Source organism: Microtus pennsylvanicus, chromosome 16 (genome assembly GCF_037038515.1).
Source record: "Microtus pennsylvanicus isolate mMicPen1 chromosome 16, mMicPen1.hap1, whole genome shotgun sequence".
NCBI classification, from domain to species: Eukaryota; Metazoa; Chordata; class Mammalia; order Rodentia; family Cricetidae; genus Microtus; species Microtus pennsylvanicus.
Genome location: NC_134594.1, coordinates 6,628,744 through 6,647,636, shown reverse-complemented (window position 1 = coordinate 6,647,636; position 18,893 = coordinate 6,628,744). Strand labels below are relative to the sequence as shown.

The following is an 18,893-nucleotide window of genomic DNA, read 5'->3' as shown; positions in this document are numbered from 1 at the left end:
ACCAGGCCATCACAGTGCCTATGGAGTTAGAGCTTGGAGGTGGAACCTGTGGGCTCAGCAATGGGTACAAGAGTAGAGAGAATTATTTGTCCTCTGCTGGGAACTATGGTTAGTTCAGCAGGCAAGTGCCCTGGGAGCACTTGTCCCTGACTGACAGCTGGGCCAGGTCGGTATGGGCTCAGTGCAGTGGCCACAGCTGTGCATTCATGATTGCAACCGCGCTATCAAATCTACAGATGTAAGTCAGGGTCTCGCTACATAGCCCAGGTTGGCTTTGAACTCACAATTATCCTCCTGCAGCAACTTCTGGTGCATTACCATGCCTGGCTAGCAAAGAATTTCAGAACTTAAAAGGAAGACAAGTTCATATCTAGCCTGGAGTTCAAGGTTAGAGATTAAGAAAGGACCTAGTACATGAGATAAAATGGAGGGCTTTCTTTCAGAAGTTCTCTACACAGTGAGCACAATTTTATAGTATAAAATATTTGAATGTACACATATAAGAATTGTGCACGCTTAAGTTTATTTTCATTTGATATAACATGAAGTTAACAGAAATTTTATGGTAACAAAATGTTATCATTAATAAGATTCTGCATTTTAAAGCATATTTTAGTATAGCTGGATATTTAACATTCAAAGTTTACTCATTTTTAAAATGGAAAACACATAATTATAATATCCAGATCTTGTAATTTTAAAGTTTTAACCAAAACACTTGCAAGTAAATTCAAGAAATCGCCTATATTTCAGACCAAAAAAGTACATTACTAACAAAGTGCCAATGAATCTGACAATATTATTTTCTTCTGGGGAAGAGGGTAAAGTACATGATAATATATAACTAGTCATTTTTAAATCATGGTTTAGCATGAGTAATTTGATGTATACTTCATAGTAACAAAGAGTGCTTACCTGTATTAGACTAACCATGATAAAGAATCACCTATGAGCACAGCCATGATTTCTAGCAGGCTCTTCAGTCACTACTGAATAGGTTAGTATCCAGTGTTTGTAAAAGTACAGTTTCAAACTAAGACGAACCAAATCCCACCAACATTAAGAAATGGCTTCCAAGAACTTCATATAGCAAAAGAATCTCCCTTTTTGCTATAAATAGGTTCAGACCTGTTTTAAGATATGAACAGTAGTGACAGAAAGCTTGGCAATAAGTCCATTTCTAGCAGGTGATGGTCCCATGTGCACTGCCCGAAGTTGTGCCCGCCACATGAAGGAGACGAATTAGCCAATGTTTACAACTCTCTTTGGGCACTTGACCTCACTAGGTAGTTATGTTGGGGTTCAGGTATTTAGTTAATGGACAAATTAAATTACAAAGTGACTCCAAAATGTGTTTCTACAGAACATCTATGCTCCATAGCTAACTCCCAATGTTCCCTCTACAATCAAATAATGATGCTGTTTCTTCAATTCAGAGAACACATCTCATAGATTTAACAGATTCAATTTTAAGATTTTTCTACCATAGATTTAAAAAAATCTTGTTGCCTATCACTCCTCAGAATGCTAACAGAAAAAGGCTTGAGAACTATGAAATATTTATTATACCTAAACATTAGAAGATTTGAAGGTTCATATCAGTACAATATACTGCTTATGGAAATATGCTTTGATAGTTTTGCTTTTATACTAGAGATCCATATTTTCTCATAGCAAATGTGAATTCAGTATGTAAACATTTTAAGATACCCAAAAGAGTTAGGGATTTCCTGTCTGTTCTTAAATGGGTCTGAGAACCACTGCATCAATGTCTGACTCCAAAACCCTCTCTGGGGTTCGTGCCAAAAAGATGCTAACAGAAACATCCCCAAGAACAAGGTTTCAAGGCAAGACCACTGGGAAGATCCCAGCACAGCTGCTACTAATGCCCCCATCTTTCTTAAATATGTACCATATAGCTTAAATATGTTACACCAAGAACTTGTGTTTCTATGCCCTACAGTCGTAGGACTTGGGGAAACTTGCAGTCTCTTTGTAGGCAGCTAGTTTTAAAATATTGACACTGCATCTCTTAGCACTAACAGCCCTGAGAACAAAGCGTTCAAATTCCAGCTCAATAGAAACAATTTTCATGAGAAACTTTAAAGGTATAAAATCAAATTCTGGAAAACTTCTTAAAAAATCAACTTTTGAGGCACTACAGACTACAGTACTTCAGTAGATGGAAGGACTTTGAGAAAAGAACAAAGCTGTGTGTGTACACACAGTCACCTGATGAGGTAATGGAAAGCATGTGTCCCCAAATTTTTTAAATATCGATGTGTATCGCCGTATCTTCTGGCCTCAAGAATTTTGGTCTCTGCTATAAAGCACTGGCATAGAAATCTGTACTATGAAGGGGAACAGAGTCAAGAGCTTGGTTGGTAACCACTTCAAGTGACTGGCAGCGCCCCAGGGCATCAAGGATTCCAAGGCCAAGTTAGAGCCCAAAGGTCTGACAGGTCAGAGGGCAAATGAGTGCACCAGTGTAACAAAATCTTCACAGTAGAAATAAAGCCTCTCTTCTAGAACAACAACATTCAACCTGCTAGTACTGTCTACACAGTACAGAGAAAGAAAAGGGTACAGACATGAATGAGTCTCCATTCTCTATGTGGTGCCTGAGAAACAAAAAGTACAGCACATACTAGGAACTAACTGTTAGCATTTCTCTGCTGTCAAAAAGAAGGAACTTCTGTTTTATGTTAGAAATATATGTTACCTGCCTCCCTTCAATATAATTTGTAAAGCTTTACTAAACGAAATACTTTGCTCTAAGAGAAACACTACTGAGTTATGTGAAAATAAACAGTTCTGTATCTTTAAAATCTATACTTACATATTGGAGTATGTACACTTCATATAGTATTTAAAATGAAATACTGAGCATCCGTGAAGACTGAGATGTCATTTCTGAGATTTGTCTTGTAGAGTGTATGCTTCATAGTCCAAACCCCGTCAGCAGCTGCCTGGCACAGCTCCTCAGGAGGGTCTCATTGGGCAGAGTAGCAGAGCGCCCATCTGGCCATGAAAATGAGCTGCAGATAGCATGTGAACAGAGCTGTGGTGGTTTGGCAGGTCACTGCAATATCTCCACCTTTCTCCACTTGCTGCTTCAGACAAGTATAGACCACCCAGCAGACATGGCACCTGTGGAAAAGTCGCGGATTCTTCCTTATTGAATAGATCACATCCATAGCCCATGTCTTATTGCAGTCCACCCTTGCGTTCTCAGACAGTCCTGGCAGCTTTTTACACAGTGAGCTTTATGTAACAAGGGCACCAGGCTCTTCCATGCTGTGGATCTTGCTGTTACTAACAAGAATGACTCAGGAAGCATCACTTTCCTCAGCAAACTGCTAAGAAGAAAGGGCACTGGGTGCTCCTGGGTCCAGTCATTACATAGTGCAAATGCTGGCTCTTCAAATGAGAAGTCCAGCTCATCAAAACCATCCATCACGAAAAGGAGATTTCTGCACTCGGACAGGATCTGTCTAATGGGGACTTCAGTTCTTGGATATTAACTTGTAAAGCTTTTCTCCTTTGCTTGACTAATTTCTCTCCCACTGAGATAAAAAACATAGGCAAACTTCTTGAAGAGATTCCCATCTGCCCATTCTAACATTGCCTTCTCAACGATGTCGTCTTCCCAACTCCAGCATCTCCATAAAGGATGACTGTTTGTCACATCTTGAAAGTGTTGATATTCTTATCAAACATACTCTCCGACAGCTTTTGGTCTTTCTGAGTAATTCCCTGATATGAAGTTGCAGATTCTCCAAGCAAAGAGTTCTTATCCCATACAATAGAAAACTTTTCCTTTATTACAGCTCTGTAGTCTGTTTCATCATCAGTTTTTGAGGAACAGAACTTCTCAGCGATGCCCTGAAACAGCCATGGAGTACTCTCCAGAGCCTTGTGTAGTGAGCTGCTCTCCACTGCTCTGTCCGAGTCCAGTGGGATAAAGTTTCTGTGTCACGTCCTTCAGCAGCCGCCCAGCACTCTTCAAGAGCTGGAGTCGATGGGCTGTGCTCTCACGAGTGAGAGTTATCTGCCTTCTGTTCTCGCAAACAACCCACACCTGTGGAGCCTAGACCTCGAGAACAACAATTTAAAGGACGCTGGCCTGCATAATCTGTGTGATGCTTTAAAAAATTCAAACTGCCACATTCAGAGGCTAGGATTGGAAAACTGCGGTTTAACCCCTGCTTGCTGTCAGGATCTCTTAAGTCATTTTTGTAGCAGCCAAAGTTTGCTACAAATGAACTTAATAAAGAATGCCCTCAGTTACAACACAATTAGGAATTTATGTTAAGTCTTGAGGTCTCCAACATGCAAAATGAAATTTATAGTGATGGACAAAAAGGAAATTTATAGGAAAAAAGAAGTTTCTGAAGGATGTGAGAATTAACAATCCTCAATAGATGATTAGGCCACACTATTGTAATACAGAAGGTGGGTGCTGGTGGCAGAACCTGATGTGATGTGCCTTTAAAAATTAAAAAACCAACATAACTCCAAATGGTATGGTCTTTAACATGAGAAATACTGGTCTATATCCAGAGATAATGAATTGAATTTCTAACAGGGATAAGTTACACACGGCTCTGTTAAATGTTTGCTGTATTTCACGTGGGCATTGAGAAAATAAAGCAAAACTCACAAAATGCGAGAGAGAGAGAGAGAGAGAGAGAGAGAGAGAGAGAGAAAGAGAGAGAGAGTTAAAGATATATTGCTCTTCACCCTTCCACTGCAAAGGAAAACAGAGATTCCTGTGAGGTTTGACAAGTTACAAAGAACAAGGGCATGCTAGTCCTGAAGTAATATGAAATCAAAACACCAATGTGGTTATTAATTGGCTAGATGATGACCAGGAAACAGCACAGATAGTTTTTAGAATTCCTGTGGATAACACATCAATCAGTTCAACTAAGGTACACATGAGAACACCAGAAATCTAAAGGAGATACTTGTAGAAGAATCCAGTCGAATTGCTAATTGTGCTTTGCATGGACAAACGCTAAAAGGTCACACTAAAGTCCACTGGCTACAGCTTCAATATTTCTTGTGCTTTGCAAGTCTCTTCCCGGCACTTCTCTTATAGTATCTTTCTTCTCTGGATTGGTTTGTGGAGGTCAAGACACAATTTAAAATTGCATACAAATTAAGCAACTAAAATCGTGGGCTCTTGCATTTCCACGGCAATTTAAACTGCTGACTGGGTCAGCTGCACCGTCTCACCTCTCTGCTCTAGACGGGAGCACAGCACTCTGGGGGCTAGGCAAGGTGAAAGGGACCCGAGAGCCAGGGCGTTACAGGAGTCTGTTCCAGGCTGTACTTCAATGCGATGACTGTGATTGTGTCAGAATTCTTCAAAAACACAGAACTATGTCTATGATTCCGGACATAATCTGCACACAATCCAAAAGTCTAAACAAAAATGGAAGGGCACGCATACAACATATTAATAGAATCCAGTTCACAGAATCTTTTCCTAGTTAGATTTTATATCTGTAACAGAAATCATAAGAGAACAATATATATATATATATACACACATACATATATATATATACACACATACATATATATATATATATATATATACACACACACAGAGACACTTAAAATAATTCTTCCATGGTTTACCTCTATTCCACTTTAGAAAAGTGTACATACATTTACAAGTCAAGAATTCAAAAACAACTTAATTCCTAATTTTAGACTAATGTCAAAAATAAATCTACTTTAAAAATCGTGGGAAGAGCTGGCTTACCAACATTATGAACACTCACAAATAACGGCTGGAGGTCGTGCAGAGTCCCTGTAAGGCCAGTCCTTCTAGGGCACAGGCTGGGGACATAGCCAAAAGCAAAAATACAACTAGAGTTCACTCTATTTCATATGCTGATCACAGAGGTCTTAAATAAAACCCACAGTCTCGCCCCCTTCTTGGCCGCTGTCCCAGGTCTTCTTCAGCACTGTTTGACTTGCTCAGATTCTCTTGGCAGTTCTAGTTCCTATTACCACAACAGACTAAACTACGGCATAGGTCTGTCACCAGTCTGGAAAGGAGGCCATGATGCAGGCGCTACATGGGACACCTGGCCACCAAGAGAACACCATTTTTTGATGAGTTTAGTTTCAGGAAGTATGTCAGCCACACAGGGCTGGAGCTTTGACAATTCCATTTTATAATCTGTAAATTCTAGATATGAAGTCTGAAATCAGCAAAGAACAATTCAACTTAAATGCATAAAATTTCCATTCCACTAGATGCTACATTGTTGATTTAAAACCCTGGTTTGGCAACCACTTAACTCCAGGAGTGATTTGTCAGACGAGTGACATGTACTGAAGCTACTGTATCTGTTTCTTATGGTCACACACTAGAAACCAGAGGAATGTTATAGGAAAGACACTTTATAAAATTATACACCTTGATATATTCTTTTAAAGTTACTAACTGCCTGCAAAACTAAGCCAGCACAATTTCAAAATGATAGAAACATAACAAAAATAAAACATGAGGTTGCTTATGAAGGCTATAGCTTTGGGACAACTAGATCCAGACCTAACGGCCCCGCTTGTGTGGAAGATCCTGTCTATTTGCAGGGCTTTATGGCCACAGCATATTCTTCACTCATGGCACACATGACAGATACCTAGAAGGGGAAAGGGCAAGCAAAGAGTTACTCAGGAGGTAATGCAAAGAGAGTGCACTGTGTTCACTAAATCCTGCATACGTGTCAACATTTATGTTGACTTTGTAAATGGGTAGTCCAAAGCAGCTAGGCTGCCTTCTGCACAGTTTTCAGGATTATAATTTCTCAGACGGTAGCTCCGGACAACTTCCCGGGAAAACGGAAACACTCCATCAACAGTTACTCCATGTTACACTTCTGAGTTATAACAAAGTCCACCTTTCCCCTCTGTGCTCCCTTCATAGGCAGATCTAAAGTAAGTATGGAGTTCCATGTCAAGCCAGAAGAAATAAGACAAACAACCCACCTCCCACACTTGATGCTTCCTTCGGTAGTAAACAGATCTTTAAGGGTGCCACAGAAATTACCATATGGTGATCATTTCAACATTTCAGCAGTATTTTAAAGTTATAGTTCACAGGGTTGAAATTGATTTTATATATTATTGTTGTACGTGTGTAAACCGATGAAAATACTTTTATTAAAGGTGAAGAAAACATACAGCAAGATGCACAGATAATGACCCCCTGCAAAGCAGAGGAGGCTGAAGTCTCCACATACAGTCTTACGCTAACCTGTTAGGGCCAGTTTTTAGAGAATGGTTTTGAGAGTCTGCATCAGTCTTACCTGCACATCTTCACCTGCATTGTATTTTCCTTCTATTTCTTTGCCCAATTCACCTTCTGGCAGCTTAAGATCCTCACGGACTTCACCAGTTTCCGTTAGCAGGGAAAGGTAACCATCCTGAATGCATATGAGCTATTAGAAGAAATTATAGGTGCATATCGATTAGATGGCATCCTCTTTGTTGCAATGTTTGCACAGCTAAACTCGAATAGTCATTGGGTTGGATGAGAACACAGCAATACATCATCAGACTTGCGGCGTTTAAAAACGCTAACATGACTCATGCCCTCAGTCCTACCTAGCACTTGGGAGGCAGAGGCTAGCCTGGTCTCCATTGCAAGCTCCAGACCAGCCAGAACTACATAGTGAGACCCTGTTTCAAAAAGAAAGAAAATAAAGAAAAGAAAAAAAAAAGGAAAAATGCAGGCATTATAACAAACCCAAAGAGTGTGTGATTCACTCCCCACGTACTAGCCCACTGCTCTCTGCACAGCCACAATATGGACAGAGCTGTTCTGAAAGAAAATGTAAGTTTTTTAAATAATATGCTTTAGAAACTTTCCAAATCATAAAATATAGAATAATTTTCCTCTAACCATCACACATGTACATGAACATACTGTAAGCAAAAATTTCCTGTTAGTGGACATCAAGGTTATGTTTAGTTTTTCACTATTAAAATGATGCATTTTACAATTTGATTATAACCAAACTTAACGTGGAAATTTTTGGTCTTCAGACCACGGTTAACAGATTTTTAAAAAACATTTACATACATATATATGTCTATATACAAAGACATATATATGTATATGTATCATACAATATATTCTATCTGGCTATCTATCTTTATATCTATATATATTATATTTTGATCTTATTTTCCCACAAGTTACCATCTCTTTTTTTTTTTTTTTTTTTGGTTTTTTCGAGACAGGGTTTCTCTGTGGCTTTGGAGCCTGTCCTGGAACTAGCTCTGTAGACCAGGCTGGTCTCGAACTCACAGAGATCCGCCTGCCTCTGCCTCCCGAGTGCTGGGATTAAAGGCGTGCGCCACCACCGCCCGGCAAGTTACCATCTCTTGACCCCCCCACTGCAGCTGATCTCAACTAGCCCCTCTTCTATTTTCATGTCTTCTTATTTCTTGGTGAGCTGGTAAGTTTCACCAGGGTTGCTTACGGAAGTGTGGGTGAGGGTTGTTCACAGGAGCCTCTACTGCTTACAGGCACTGCATGACTGAAGGAGAAGTGTCTTTCTCCACTGACTCTGTAGACTCTCAGGGAGGGATGGCAACAGACTCCTAATATTATCCTATCTTACGGCATTAATGGAACAAACCTAGCCATGACCTAACCTGTAAAAAAATATGCTTTGATATAATGCTTTGAAAAAGATTTATCTTTTAATAGTGTGTAGTTGTGCATGTTTGCATCTGTGTCTGTATCTGTGCAGGAGCTTAAAGAGGCCAGAGCTGCTAGGATTCCTAGGAGACGGAGCTGCAGGCAGTTGTGAGAGTGGGAACTGAACTCAGGTCCTTCAGAGCAGCAGCATCTGTCCTAACTGCTAAGGACACACACACACACACACACACACACACACACACACACACACACACACACACACACAGTGGAACTTGAGCCCTGACATAATAAATAGAAGGAGTATCCAAATGCTGCATGAGCACCACTTAACAGGTCTGCAGTGCACAGGAGGCTCAAGCCTTGATTCTACACTGTGAATACTAGAAACTGCAACAATACTTTCTTGTCAGGACCACCAGACCGTAAACAACCACATAGACACTTAGTATTAATATGACCTTGGCCCCAGCTTAGGCTTTTCCTCAACTAGCTCTTATAACTCAAACAAACCTGCTTCTATCAATCTACCTTCTACCATGTGACTGGACTACCTCTTCTCTGTTTCATGTCTTTCTGGTGTCTGCTGCCTCTCTTCTTCCCAGAGTTCTCTCTCTCCCTGGAAGTCCCATCTCTACTCTCCTGCCTAGCTATCGGCCGTTCAGCTTTTTATTACACCAATCACAGCAACACTTCTTCACAGTGTACAAATAGTCTGCAACAATGAACTTTTGTCACTGAAATGTCTCAGAACTAGCTGGGAACAGTGAAGAACAAGGAGCGACAGGTACACGCACAGTATATCAATGTCTGAGGGTGCCAGGTACACGCACATTGTGTAAATATCTGAGGGTGTGAGGTTCACACACAGTGTGTAAATGTCTGAGAGCAGGTGCTTGTGTAAGGTGGAACTTGCTGCCTTTAGCAGTTCCTGAGGTGGAATGCCACACTTCAGTGACTGAGAACAGGAAGCAGATAATAACACTGAGATCCTGGTAATTATTTACAAATGCCAATTTTTTAAGATTCAGAATTCATTAAATGAACTGAGGTGAAATACATGAAGTATTTCAAGACAAAAATGTATAAGTGTAATATAATAAGCATGTAATGAAGCCAAATAAATGGGAACACTGAGAAAATTAATTAAAAAGTACACATCTCTTAAGTGGGATCATCCCTTGTTAGCACTTAATTATCTACGTATATCCCTTTATATATGTGTGCACAGACTACAGTGTACACAATACATTGCTATATATTCTTCCTTTGCTGAATCATTTGAGACCTAAGTTTCACAGATCATGCCTTTTCAGATATAAATTCTTCAATGTGTTTGCCCCCCAAACAAGGACACACTATTATGTAAGTTTTTCAAACTAATCGATGACCCATCTTCAAACGTGCCAGTTGCCCAATACTCTGATAGCGACTTACTGTGCCTGAGTAACACCCTGCAGTTTTCTGCTGTGGTGTGGGTTTTGTTTCTTGAAATGTGGAGCAGCTGTAATATCCTGTCTTTCAAGACATTGACACTGACTTCATTAATAGACTGTCACCCAGTCTGGGTCTGCCTTGTTACCCTGTAGTTCATGTAATGTATTTTTGAAAGAAACTGTCTAAATGATGTGTCCTTGGAGTACCAATCACACCAGGAGGCAAATGTACCTAGCACACTAATGGTGCCGCGAGCCCTGACCACCTGGTTACTAGGGTGGCTTCTGCAAGATCTTTATAGCCTAAATATAGCTTTCTCTCAAAAAAGAAGGAAACAGCCAATGGTGTTACTGCTAAATCTTAAGTATATTTTTGTGCAAGATTCCATCTTTCCCCAAAGGTTTAGGATGAGCACACATGCAATACATGCAGTTGGTGTCCCGACTCCTGACTAGCATGTGGGATTTACTGGTACTGGAATGTGGCATCTTCTCTTTACCGAAAGGTCTTACTAAAATGATCAAGGGCTACTTGGGAAAACAGGTGACTTCATGTCAGAGAGGGAGGTGGACACATGCTCATTAGAGTATGAGGAACCATCAAGGCCATGAGTTCGGCACAGTCCAAAGGGATCCAGGAATTAGCATGACTAAGCTTGCTTTGACAGGTAACAAAACAACTTGTAAATTAATGTGGAAGAGAAGATATCACACAGAAACTCAAATATGTTGTTGCCTGAGTTCACAGGTTTAAACCAGTCCGTTTACTGGTTATCTTCAGTGCATCCAGATGAGGACATTTCAAAACTAAAACGGGAGTGAGTGAGATGGCTCAGTGGAGAAACTGTTGGCAAGCCTGGTAATTTGAGTACTATGTAGAACCAAATCCCTCAAGTTTTCCCGACCCCGACATTCCATCACGGTATGTGTGTGTGTCTGTGGCTCTGTGTATACATATGCATACATATGTATGCTCATGTACATACATATACATACACACAGAAATGCTTTTAAAATATTAAAATCCCTGATACTGAAAGGCAGGGTGAAGTATTTATGTATTTATACTGGCTTCCTTGTGAACTTATACACACATGCATGAGAATGTACTCTGGAGCTGTGTGCCTTAGTCCTCAAGAGAAAAGCAAAACAAGTGATTAAGAATTTCCACAGAAGTAGTGTGGTTTTCAAAGAAAGAGTGGAATACTGGATCATTACATTGTTTCCTTTAAATTAATGGAATGATGATATATATGTGTTGTGTGGTCTTTTGTTTGTGTTCTGACAAATAAAGCTTGCCTGGAGATCAGAGGGTGGCACTACCCACTAGTTAACCACAGAAGCCAGAAAGTGGTGGTATACACCTTTAATCCCAGCTCTCAGGAGGCGGAGACAGAAAGTGATACAGTGGGGTGTAGAGAGGATCTCAGCCTTTTTGGGTTTAGGAATGAGACAGGTAGGAAGCAACTGGCAGCTGCTCCGGGTTCTTTGATCTTCCAGGGTTTTACCCCAATATCTGACTCCTGGTTTTTACTGATTAAGATGATTAGATTAATGCTTCATATATATCTAATAACATTACAGAAAAAGCAAGATTGTGCTGGGTGTGGTGGTGCCCTAACCCCTTGATCCTAGCACCCTAAAAGCAGAGGCACATAGATCTGTGAGTTCAGCACAGCAGCCCCTAGTTGGTTTCCCTCACTCCTATGGATGATGCCCTATACCATGTGCTTATGATAGCACTTATTGAACCGACTGGGCTATATTGTAAAGAGAGAGAAGACGTGAAGTTGGGAAGAGTTGTGGGAGGGGCAGGCCCCGGTGTTAGTAGAGGAGGATATCTACATATTATCTAACTGCATTGCATTCATGTATGAAATTACCAAAGAATAAATAAAACATTTTTCAAAAGAGCAGGGTGCAGATAGAGCAGGACTGTCATGTACTGATGAGTACCAAACCCAGGTGATGTATGTGTGGGCTACGACACTTAGACAAGTCAACACGGCCAGTGAGACAGCTCGGCAGGAGAGCGTTGCTGCAGAAGCCTGGAGATGCGAGTCCGACTCCCGGAATGCACACGGTGGAAGAAGAGAGCCACTGCTACCACGCAGGAGTGCACACACGTGAGCAGTCACACACGTGAGAGATAATAAACTAAAGTAAACGGTGCACAGGCAGAGAGGGAGCACAGTGGGCTGAGAAAGGATGAGCTAATCGGAAGGGTGACTACGGGTCCGGCCAATGATGCGCTCAGAATGAGAAAGAGCATAGAAAGGGGGATTATGGGAAGGGTGGTTTTGTGTTTGCCTGTGTTTGTATTACTAATATACAACAGACGGCAGAGGAAGATCGTCACTAGGAGTGCGTTCTTAGTCCCAGTTGCTGGGTTTGGCTTCACATTCTATTTCACACCAAGCAGCTGTCACCGTGCAAGGTGAGACTTCAGCTTCTCTCCATTGCACTCTTCAGTTACTCCCAGAAGCTGCTGGTCCTGGGGAGAGTGAATTCTTAAACATTATTATGGTAAGATGATAAATAAGTAAGATGATCATCAACTGGGGTGTGCTCTGACCCAGCAAGGCATCCCGTGGGTGTGCACAGGGACAGGCCGCCATCGAGTGAGGAGCATGGACACGATGACGTGAGAGGGTCCCAAGGTACCAAGAGCTTGAGAAGTGGCTCAGATTCAGAAAGCACTCTCTCTCCTCTGACCACCTCTCCCCCAGGAACCTATACCGATGGCTAGGTGACTAGCTGACTGTAAAAACATGATTAGAATGATTTCTAGTGACCACGAACAGTATGAGGAGCCAGCAGAAAGGCTGTGACAAATGGTAGGGTGGGGAGACTTAGACTGTAATGATTTCTACTGACTATGGGAAAAGAGTCAAGAGTTGTGTTAGGAGTCAAGGACACGGGAAGAGCAAGCTAGGAGAACTGTCAATGAGGTCTAGGGTCCATGCATAGACTCTCTAAATGTTCTCCTAGTGAAAGACATTCAACTTCTTGTTATTGCTGCCTTAGCACTTGCTCAACAGGCTTAATGACACAGGCTTTCTCTCCCCGAGGCTACCAGAGCCCCACAGGTAGGACTGAAGCAGGGTCCCTGTACTGACATCTTTCCCCAGTGGGAACAGCTAGTACCTAATAACACTGCAGAAACAGCAAGCTGCACTTCTTGCAGTAGAACCAGTGCAAAAAACCATGGACTTGCTTTTCCTGCCTGTAGTGCTTCTGCTAATAGTACACCTCCTCTCTGCTGCGGCACCTCAGATGGTCTCACTTCTGAATAATATGCTCACTTACAGGCAAAGTAACGAGACGATGAGATGCTGCCCTAAGAGGTCAATGGTTCATGAACCCACACCTCTATGAACAGCTTGCCTGTGGAACTGATCTTGAAGACTTGTTTATAGTACCCACTGGGAGATACTTTGTGGGTACTGTTTTACCAGTTACAATATAATACATGCTGCTATTTTTCCTGTATGAGAACTCACTGACTTAGCAACCTAATGTGGCTCTTTTCACTATTGTCTTTAACAATCCTGTAGCACTATATCTGTCCCTTCTCCCTAAAATACTGGGCTCTCATTCTCATTCTCTAAGAAAGAATGCTTCCATGAAGAATACAAGGCATTCATAGAACTGATTAAAATTTAAAAAAAGATTTTAAAGCACAGGGAAATCATAGCATCACTATTTTCTTTATTACTAATATTTTAATTTCAATATGGAGGCTGTGAGACGGCCCAGGACTACAAGTCCTTACATCCGTAGGACTCACATGATCAATGGAGAGAACCAACTCCTGAAAATTGTCCTCTGACCTCCACAAGTGTGGAGGCATGGTACACACAAACACTAGGTTATATAAATGCAAATTGAATTTAAAAGTCATAATTCTGGCAGCCTACTGGCACTCAAAATACTGAATTCAGCAGATACAAAGGAACTAAATGTAGCCAGATAATAAGAGAGGCAGGGATTTCACCAAGGCACTTGGGTAGAGGAGTGAAGACCCCAGAGCATAGTAAACATACTAGAAAGCTCACAGAACTGAGTTCCTAACTGAATGCCTAGAAATAAACATTCCATGCCAATTTTATAATAGGGAAGTTGCCAGGCAAGGTCCTAAGTGATCGCTAAGCCTTGAAGCAGTCTCTTAAGAAGTTTGTTATTCACATCCCAATTTTATGAGGAAAAAGAGACAAGAGAGATTGAGTAACTTGCCAACCAAGGCCGCGCAGTAATGAGTGCCAAGGCAGAGACCTAGAGCCACCTGATTGGCGCCGTCCTCCGCTGTCCACTCTGTCATGCTGACAGCACACTGAGGCTGGGACTACGGGAAAGTAAACAGTGCCTCTTGGGTACAAGCTTGAGAAGGCAGCCCAACACCTCAACCACAGAACACTTCAAAGAAAATGAAAAATGAGAACATAAAAACTTTATGATAAACAAACGAAAATTTTTTAATGGAGACAGGGCCACAGTCACTAATTTTCCCTTTTGTGCTAGGCTACTATATGGCTTGGCATTGTTAGTGGGAACTGTTTGCTTAATTTCTGCACATGAGGTGAAGGGTATGCTTGGACCTTACTGAACACCCAAATAAAATCCATACCAAATTAGCCCTTTTATGTTCAGTTTTAAACTTCAATGATTGGTTAATTTGACCACAGCAATCATGCGAATTGCTAGTGTTGGCTTGATGAAGCATCGACAGGCAGGAGCACGGGGAAACCACTGAACACAGAGGATACTGAGCGCTCAGAGCATCGACAGGCAGGAGCACGGGGAAACCACTGAACACGGAGGATACTGAGCGCTCAGAGCATCGACAGGCAGGAGCACGGGGAAACCACTGAACACGGAGGATACTGAGCTCTCAGAGCATCGACAGGAGGAGCACAGGGAAACCACTGAACATGGAGGATACTGAGCGCTTAGAGCATCGACAGGCAGGAGCACGGGGAAACCACTGAACACGGAGGATACTGAGCGCTCAGAGCATCGACAGGCAGGAGCACAGGGAAACCACTGAACACAGAGGATACTGAGCGCTCAGAGCATCGACAGGCAGGAGCACAGGGAAACCACTGAACACAGAGGATACTGAGCGCTCAGAGCATCGACAGGCAGGAGCACAGGGAAACCACTGAACACGGAGGATACTGAGCGCTCAGAGCATCGACAGGCAGGAGCAGGGGGAAACCACTGAACACGGAGGATACTGAGCTCTCAGAGCATCGACAGGCAGGAGCACGGGGAAACCACTGAACACGGAGGATACTGAGCGCTCAGAGCATCGACAGGCAGGAGCACAGGGAAACCACTGAACACGGAGGATACTGAGCTCTCAGAGCATCGACAGGCAGGAGCACAGGGAAACCACTGAACACGGAGGATACTGAGCGCTCAGAGCACTCACAAGACAGGATGAGAAAAATCCATCTTGGCAAAATTAATTCTATACTTAGCCTTAATTTGACATGTCAATCTTATACACCACTAAATAAATACATATTCATTTAGTGAGTGTTTACTGAGTGCCTACTACGTAGCACATCTAAGTTCAGTGATCAAGAACAATGAAATGATTAGGTAGAATTTGATATAGAAAATGTGACGCAGAACAAAAATACTTGGTGCTCACAGCTGCTCATGGGCATACACTTTCTCAGTCAGCTTTGGTTCGTAGACTGAAAGGGAGAGTTAGAGAAACACACACATCTAGCTAGAAAGTGCTAGGCCTAGATTCAAACCTAGATCTGCCTGACTCAAAACACTGTTTGCTTTGGTGTTTGACATAACTATCAAAATATTTTAAATTGTTCAGATTCAATATATAAAACACTCATAAGCGGCATAGTGAAAATATTAAACCAAATTAAGAATAGAAAAATAAGTATACATATGGATAGCATTGAAAGAAGTCACTGAATGGATGCATGATGCAGTGCAGAGAGACCAGCTTAAGGTTAAAGATAAAGCTTACACTTAAGACGGAAAGTTTGTTTTACGCTGTATTTGGTACAAAAACTTCTATAGCTATGATCAATCAGAGATTCTACATTCCAGAAGGTCGGATAACATTAACACACCAAACCACAAAATGCCATCATTAAACATGACCTATCTCCAGGTGTAATTGGAACTAAAGCTTGAAGATCATATACATATGTGTGTGTGTGCATGCACATGTATATATTTATTAAAATATATTATAAAAATATATGTCAATAAAAGGTCACAGTTAGTGGGTATACATAAGTCAGTTACATAGTTTTTTATTTTCTCCTTTGTTCTCAGTGGCCAGGCACTTTATATTTATGGGTTTCAAGTTACTTTCCTACTTAAGGATACCAGATTTTGAATTATGTAAAAACTTGGTTAGTGGGAATATGAATTCCAGTGTTGGAAATCTTAGGAAGGAGTTATCTAAACCTGAGATCATTTACAGCAGAGAGAATAGTAATTTTACCAAATATTAGACTTTCTGATACCCCTGGTCTGAATACTGCATTTTAAATACTACATTTGTTTATTTAGTAAAAGTGTGTGCGTGGAACATGTGTTTCGCAGCTCGTGTGTGGCGGTCAGAGGACACAGGAATCTGTTGTGTCCTTCTGGAACTGAGCTCGGGGGCCAGGCTTGACAGCGAGTGCTCTGCCCGACTAAGCCATCTCACTGGTCCCCAGTGGGGTCAGAGTGCAGTAGAGGTTAGCGGTACAGCATGCTGGCCTAGAGCATGCACAAGGCCCTGGGTGTGAGCCCTAGCCCAGCATAACCAGGTGTAACCTGTAATCCCAGCCCTCAAAGGTAGAGCCAAGGAGATCAGAAACTGAAGGTCATGCTTGGATGAAAGTGAGTTCAAGGCCAGCCTAGGATATATGATGCCCTATTTCAAAATTTTAAAAAAAGCACAAATATTAAAAAGAACCAAACAGAACACTATTTCTCTAGTCTGTAAAGTAAGTGGAGTCTACTAACGGTGAGGAAAAGAGACCCTATAAAGTTACTCTCAAATCTTGTCAAACTCCTACTAAGACATCTGAACCAAAATTAGTAAGGAAATCACTACTTACTTGATAATCATTTCTCTTAATATTTGGAACATCCATGTTGTGAGTGGAAGGACAAATATCTTCATATTTTTTTCCAGTGAAAATATCAATTCCAACAAGGTGTACCTAACATAGGGGGACGGGAAACACGTTTGATCTGTCAGTACGTAGCTTCTTACATGGGGGCACAATCCCAACACTGATCAGAATGGGTTCTTTTTACCTCATTCCAAGGTCATCTTATTTTCTTTAAAAAAATGTAGCAGTGGTCATAATTGAGATTCAGCAAACACCGGACAGTTTCATGGCATCAAAACTCAATACCCTACAGATCTTAGCACTTCAATTACAAGAGCCCACAGAGAATGAAGATCAGGTCTTTTAGAGTTTTAAGAACAGGTTGGTTTTAACTGTAAATGAGATGTTTTAGATCACCAGATTCAGGAAAGTTTTAGTTGCCAGCTAATAAAACATTCTAAGGACCCAGTTAAGGAGAGCATTCAGAGAAATAGCCGATCATTCAGAGACCAAGGGACGAATAAACAGTTCTTTTAAATACATAAGCCTCATGATGTAGAATGGAACACGAATCATCTCGCTGAAGCCAAAGAACGACCTGGAAGGGCTTACCTTGGCATGACCATGCTTCCCAGTCTTGGAAGTTGACATCTCCACGATTTTGCATGGTCGTCCTTTGAGCACCACGAAGCCGTTTTTGCGCAGGGCTGAGCACTGCATAGGGTAAGTGCTGGAAGCCCCTGCATCTCCAGTAGTGAAGTCAATTTCGTCTGCCATGGTAGGCTGGGGAGATGTGTGGTTTTTCTGAGGGAACTATGCAAAAAGTTTGTTTGCTTTTTAATAACGGGCATACAGGTAGGGCCAAGTCTCATTCTGGGAACAGGTAACAAGCCGAGCATCAGTGTCCCGTTAATTTTGCATTTATGGGACACCCACTCTTAAGTGGTGGATACTTTGCCATTCAGGCCTCTAAAAACTTTTTCATCCCTTGGTGGGAGGTGGGGAAGGAAGCTGCAGAGAAGCTCGCCGGGGAGTGAAGGCGATGCCAGCCCTGGGCCAGTAGGTCCAATCCTCACCACCCCACCGCAAGAAGTGCCCACAACCTTCCAGCCCATCCCCGCTGACCCGGCGTCAGCCAGGCCGCAAGTCCAGGGAAGGCTGGGACAGGAGCACCGGGTTGGCAGCACCTAGCCCTCGGCGCGCCTAGCACCCGCAGCGGCGCCGCCCTGGCATCCCGGACTCGGCCCAGGGGCGAAGGGCCTGTGCCCGGCGGTCCCGCGCTCGCCCGCAGTCAGTTTTCCATGCTTCTCGGCTCCTCCCCTCGCCCGGACCCCACCATCGTTGGCTGAAGCCCCCACCAAGCCGGCCCAACCCCAGATCTTCACCTTCGGGCCCGCACCGTACGCCTTCGCTGCGTCCGCCGGTCCCTGCGGCAGCGGCGGCGCTGGCTGCCACGGCTGGTCCAGGAGACGGGGCGGGGCCGCCACGCTTCGCACACCCGGCTCCCCGCCCCAGCCCACCCCGCCACAGCCCGGCCCACCGTCAACCACCATCCCCACTTCCGGGATAGGCCCGGGCGCGGACTCAGCCCCGCCCCCGGATCGCCCATTGGCTCGAGGCTTCCCGAGTCCCCGCCCAGTCACGTGAAGCGCGCCCTGGCAACCCCACGTGCTGCGGATT

The 18,893-nt window shown here is 42.7% G+C and overlaps 1 protein-coding gene across 1 annotated transcript; it reads right to left on the bottom strand.

Annotated features, from left to right (window-relative positions):
• Positions 1 to 500: 500 nt before the first annotated feature.
• On the bottom strand, positions 501 to 18,772 carry Eif5a2 (eukaryotic translation initiation factor 5A2). The gene is made up of 5 exons (XM_075950527.1): positions 18,599 to 18,772; positions 17,826 to 18,026; positions 17,217 to 17,321; positions 7,332 to 7,463; positions 501 to 6,665 (listed from the first exon to the last, which is right to left on the bottom strand). Exons 1-5 carry the CDS (start codon positions 18,764 to 18,766, stop codon positions 6,606 to 6,608), a joined length of 666 nt encoding a protein of 221 aa, XP_075806642.1. The 5' UTR covers positions 18,767 to 18,772; the 3' UTR covers positions 501 to 6,605.
• Positions 18,773 to 18,893: the final 121 nt, after the last annotated feature.

Coding starts and splice junctions, on each gene's coding strand:
- Eif5a2 (XM_075950527.1), bottom strand. CDS start 18,766: ATGGTGGTTGACGGTGGGCCGGGCTGTGGCGGGGTGGGCTGGGGCGGG. Junction 7,464..17,216: donor TTAAGAGAAATGATTATCAA/GTAAGTAGTGAT, acceptor TTCTTCTAATAG/CTCATATGCATTCAGGATGG. Junction 6,666..7,331: donor ATGCAGGTGAAGATGTGCAG/GTAAGACTGATG, acceptor TTCCCCTTCTAG/GTATCTGTCATGTGTGCCAT.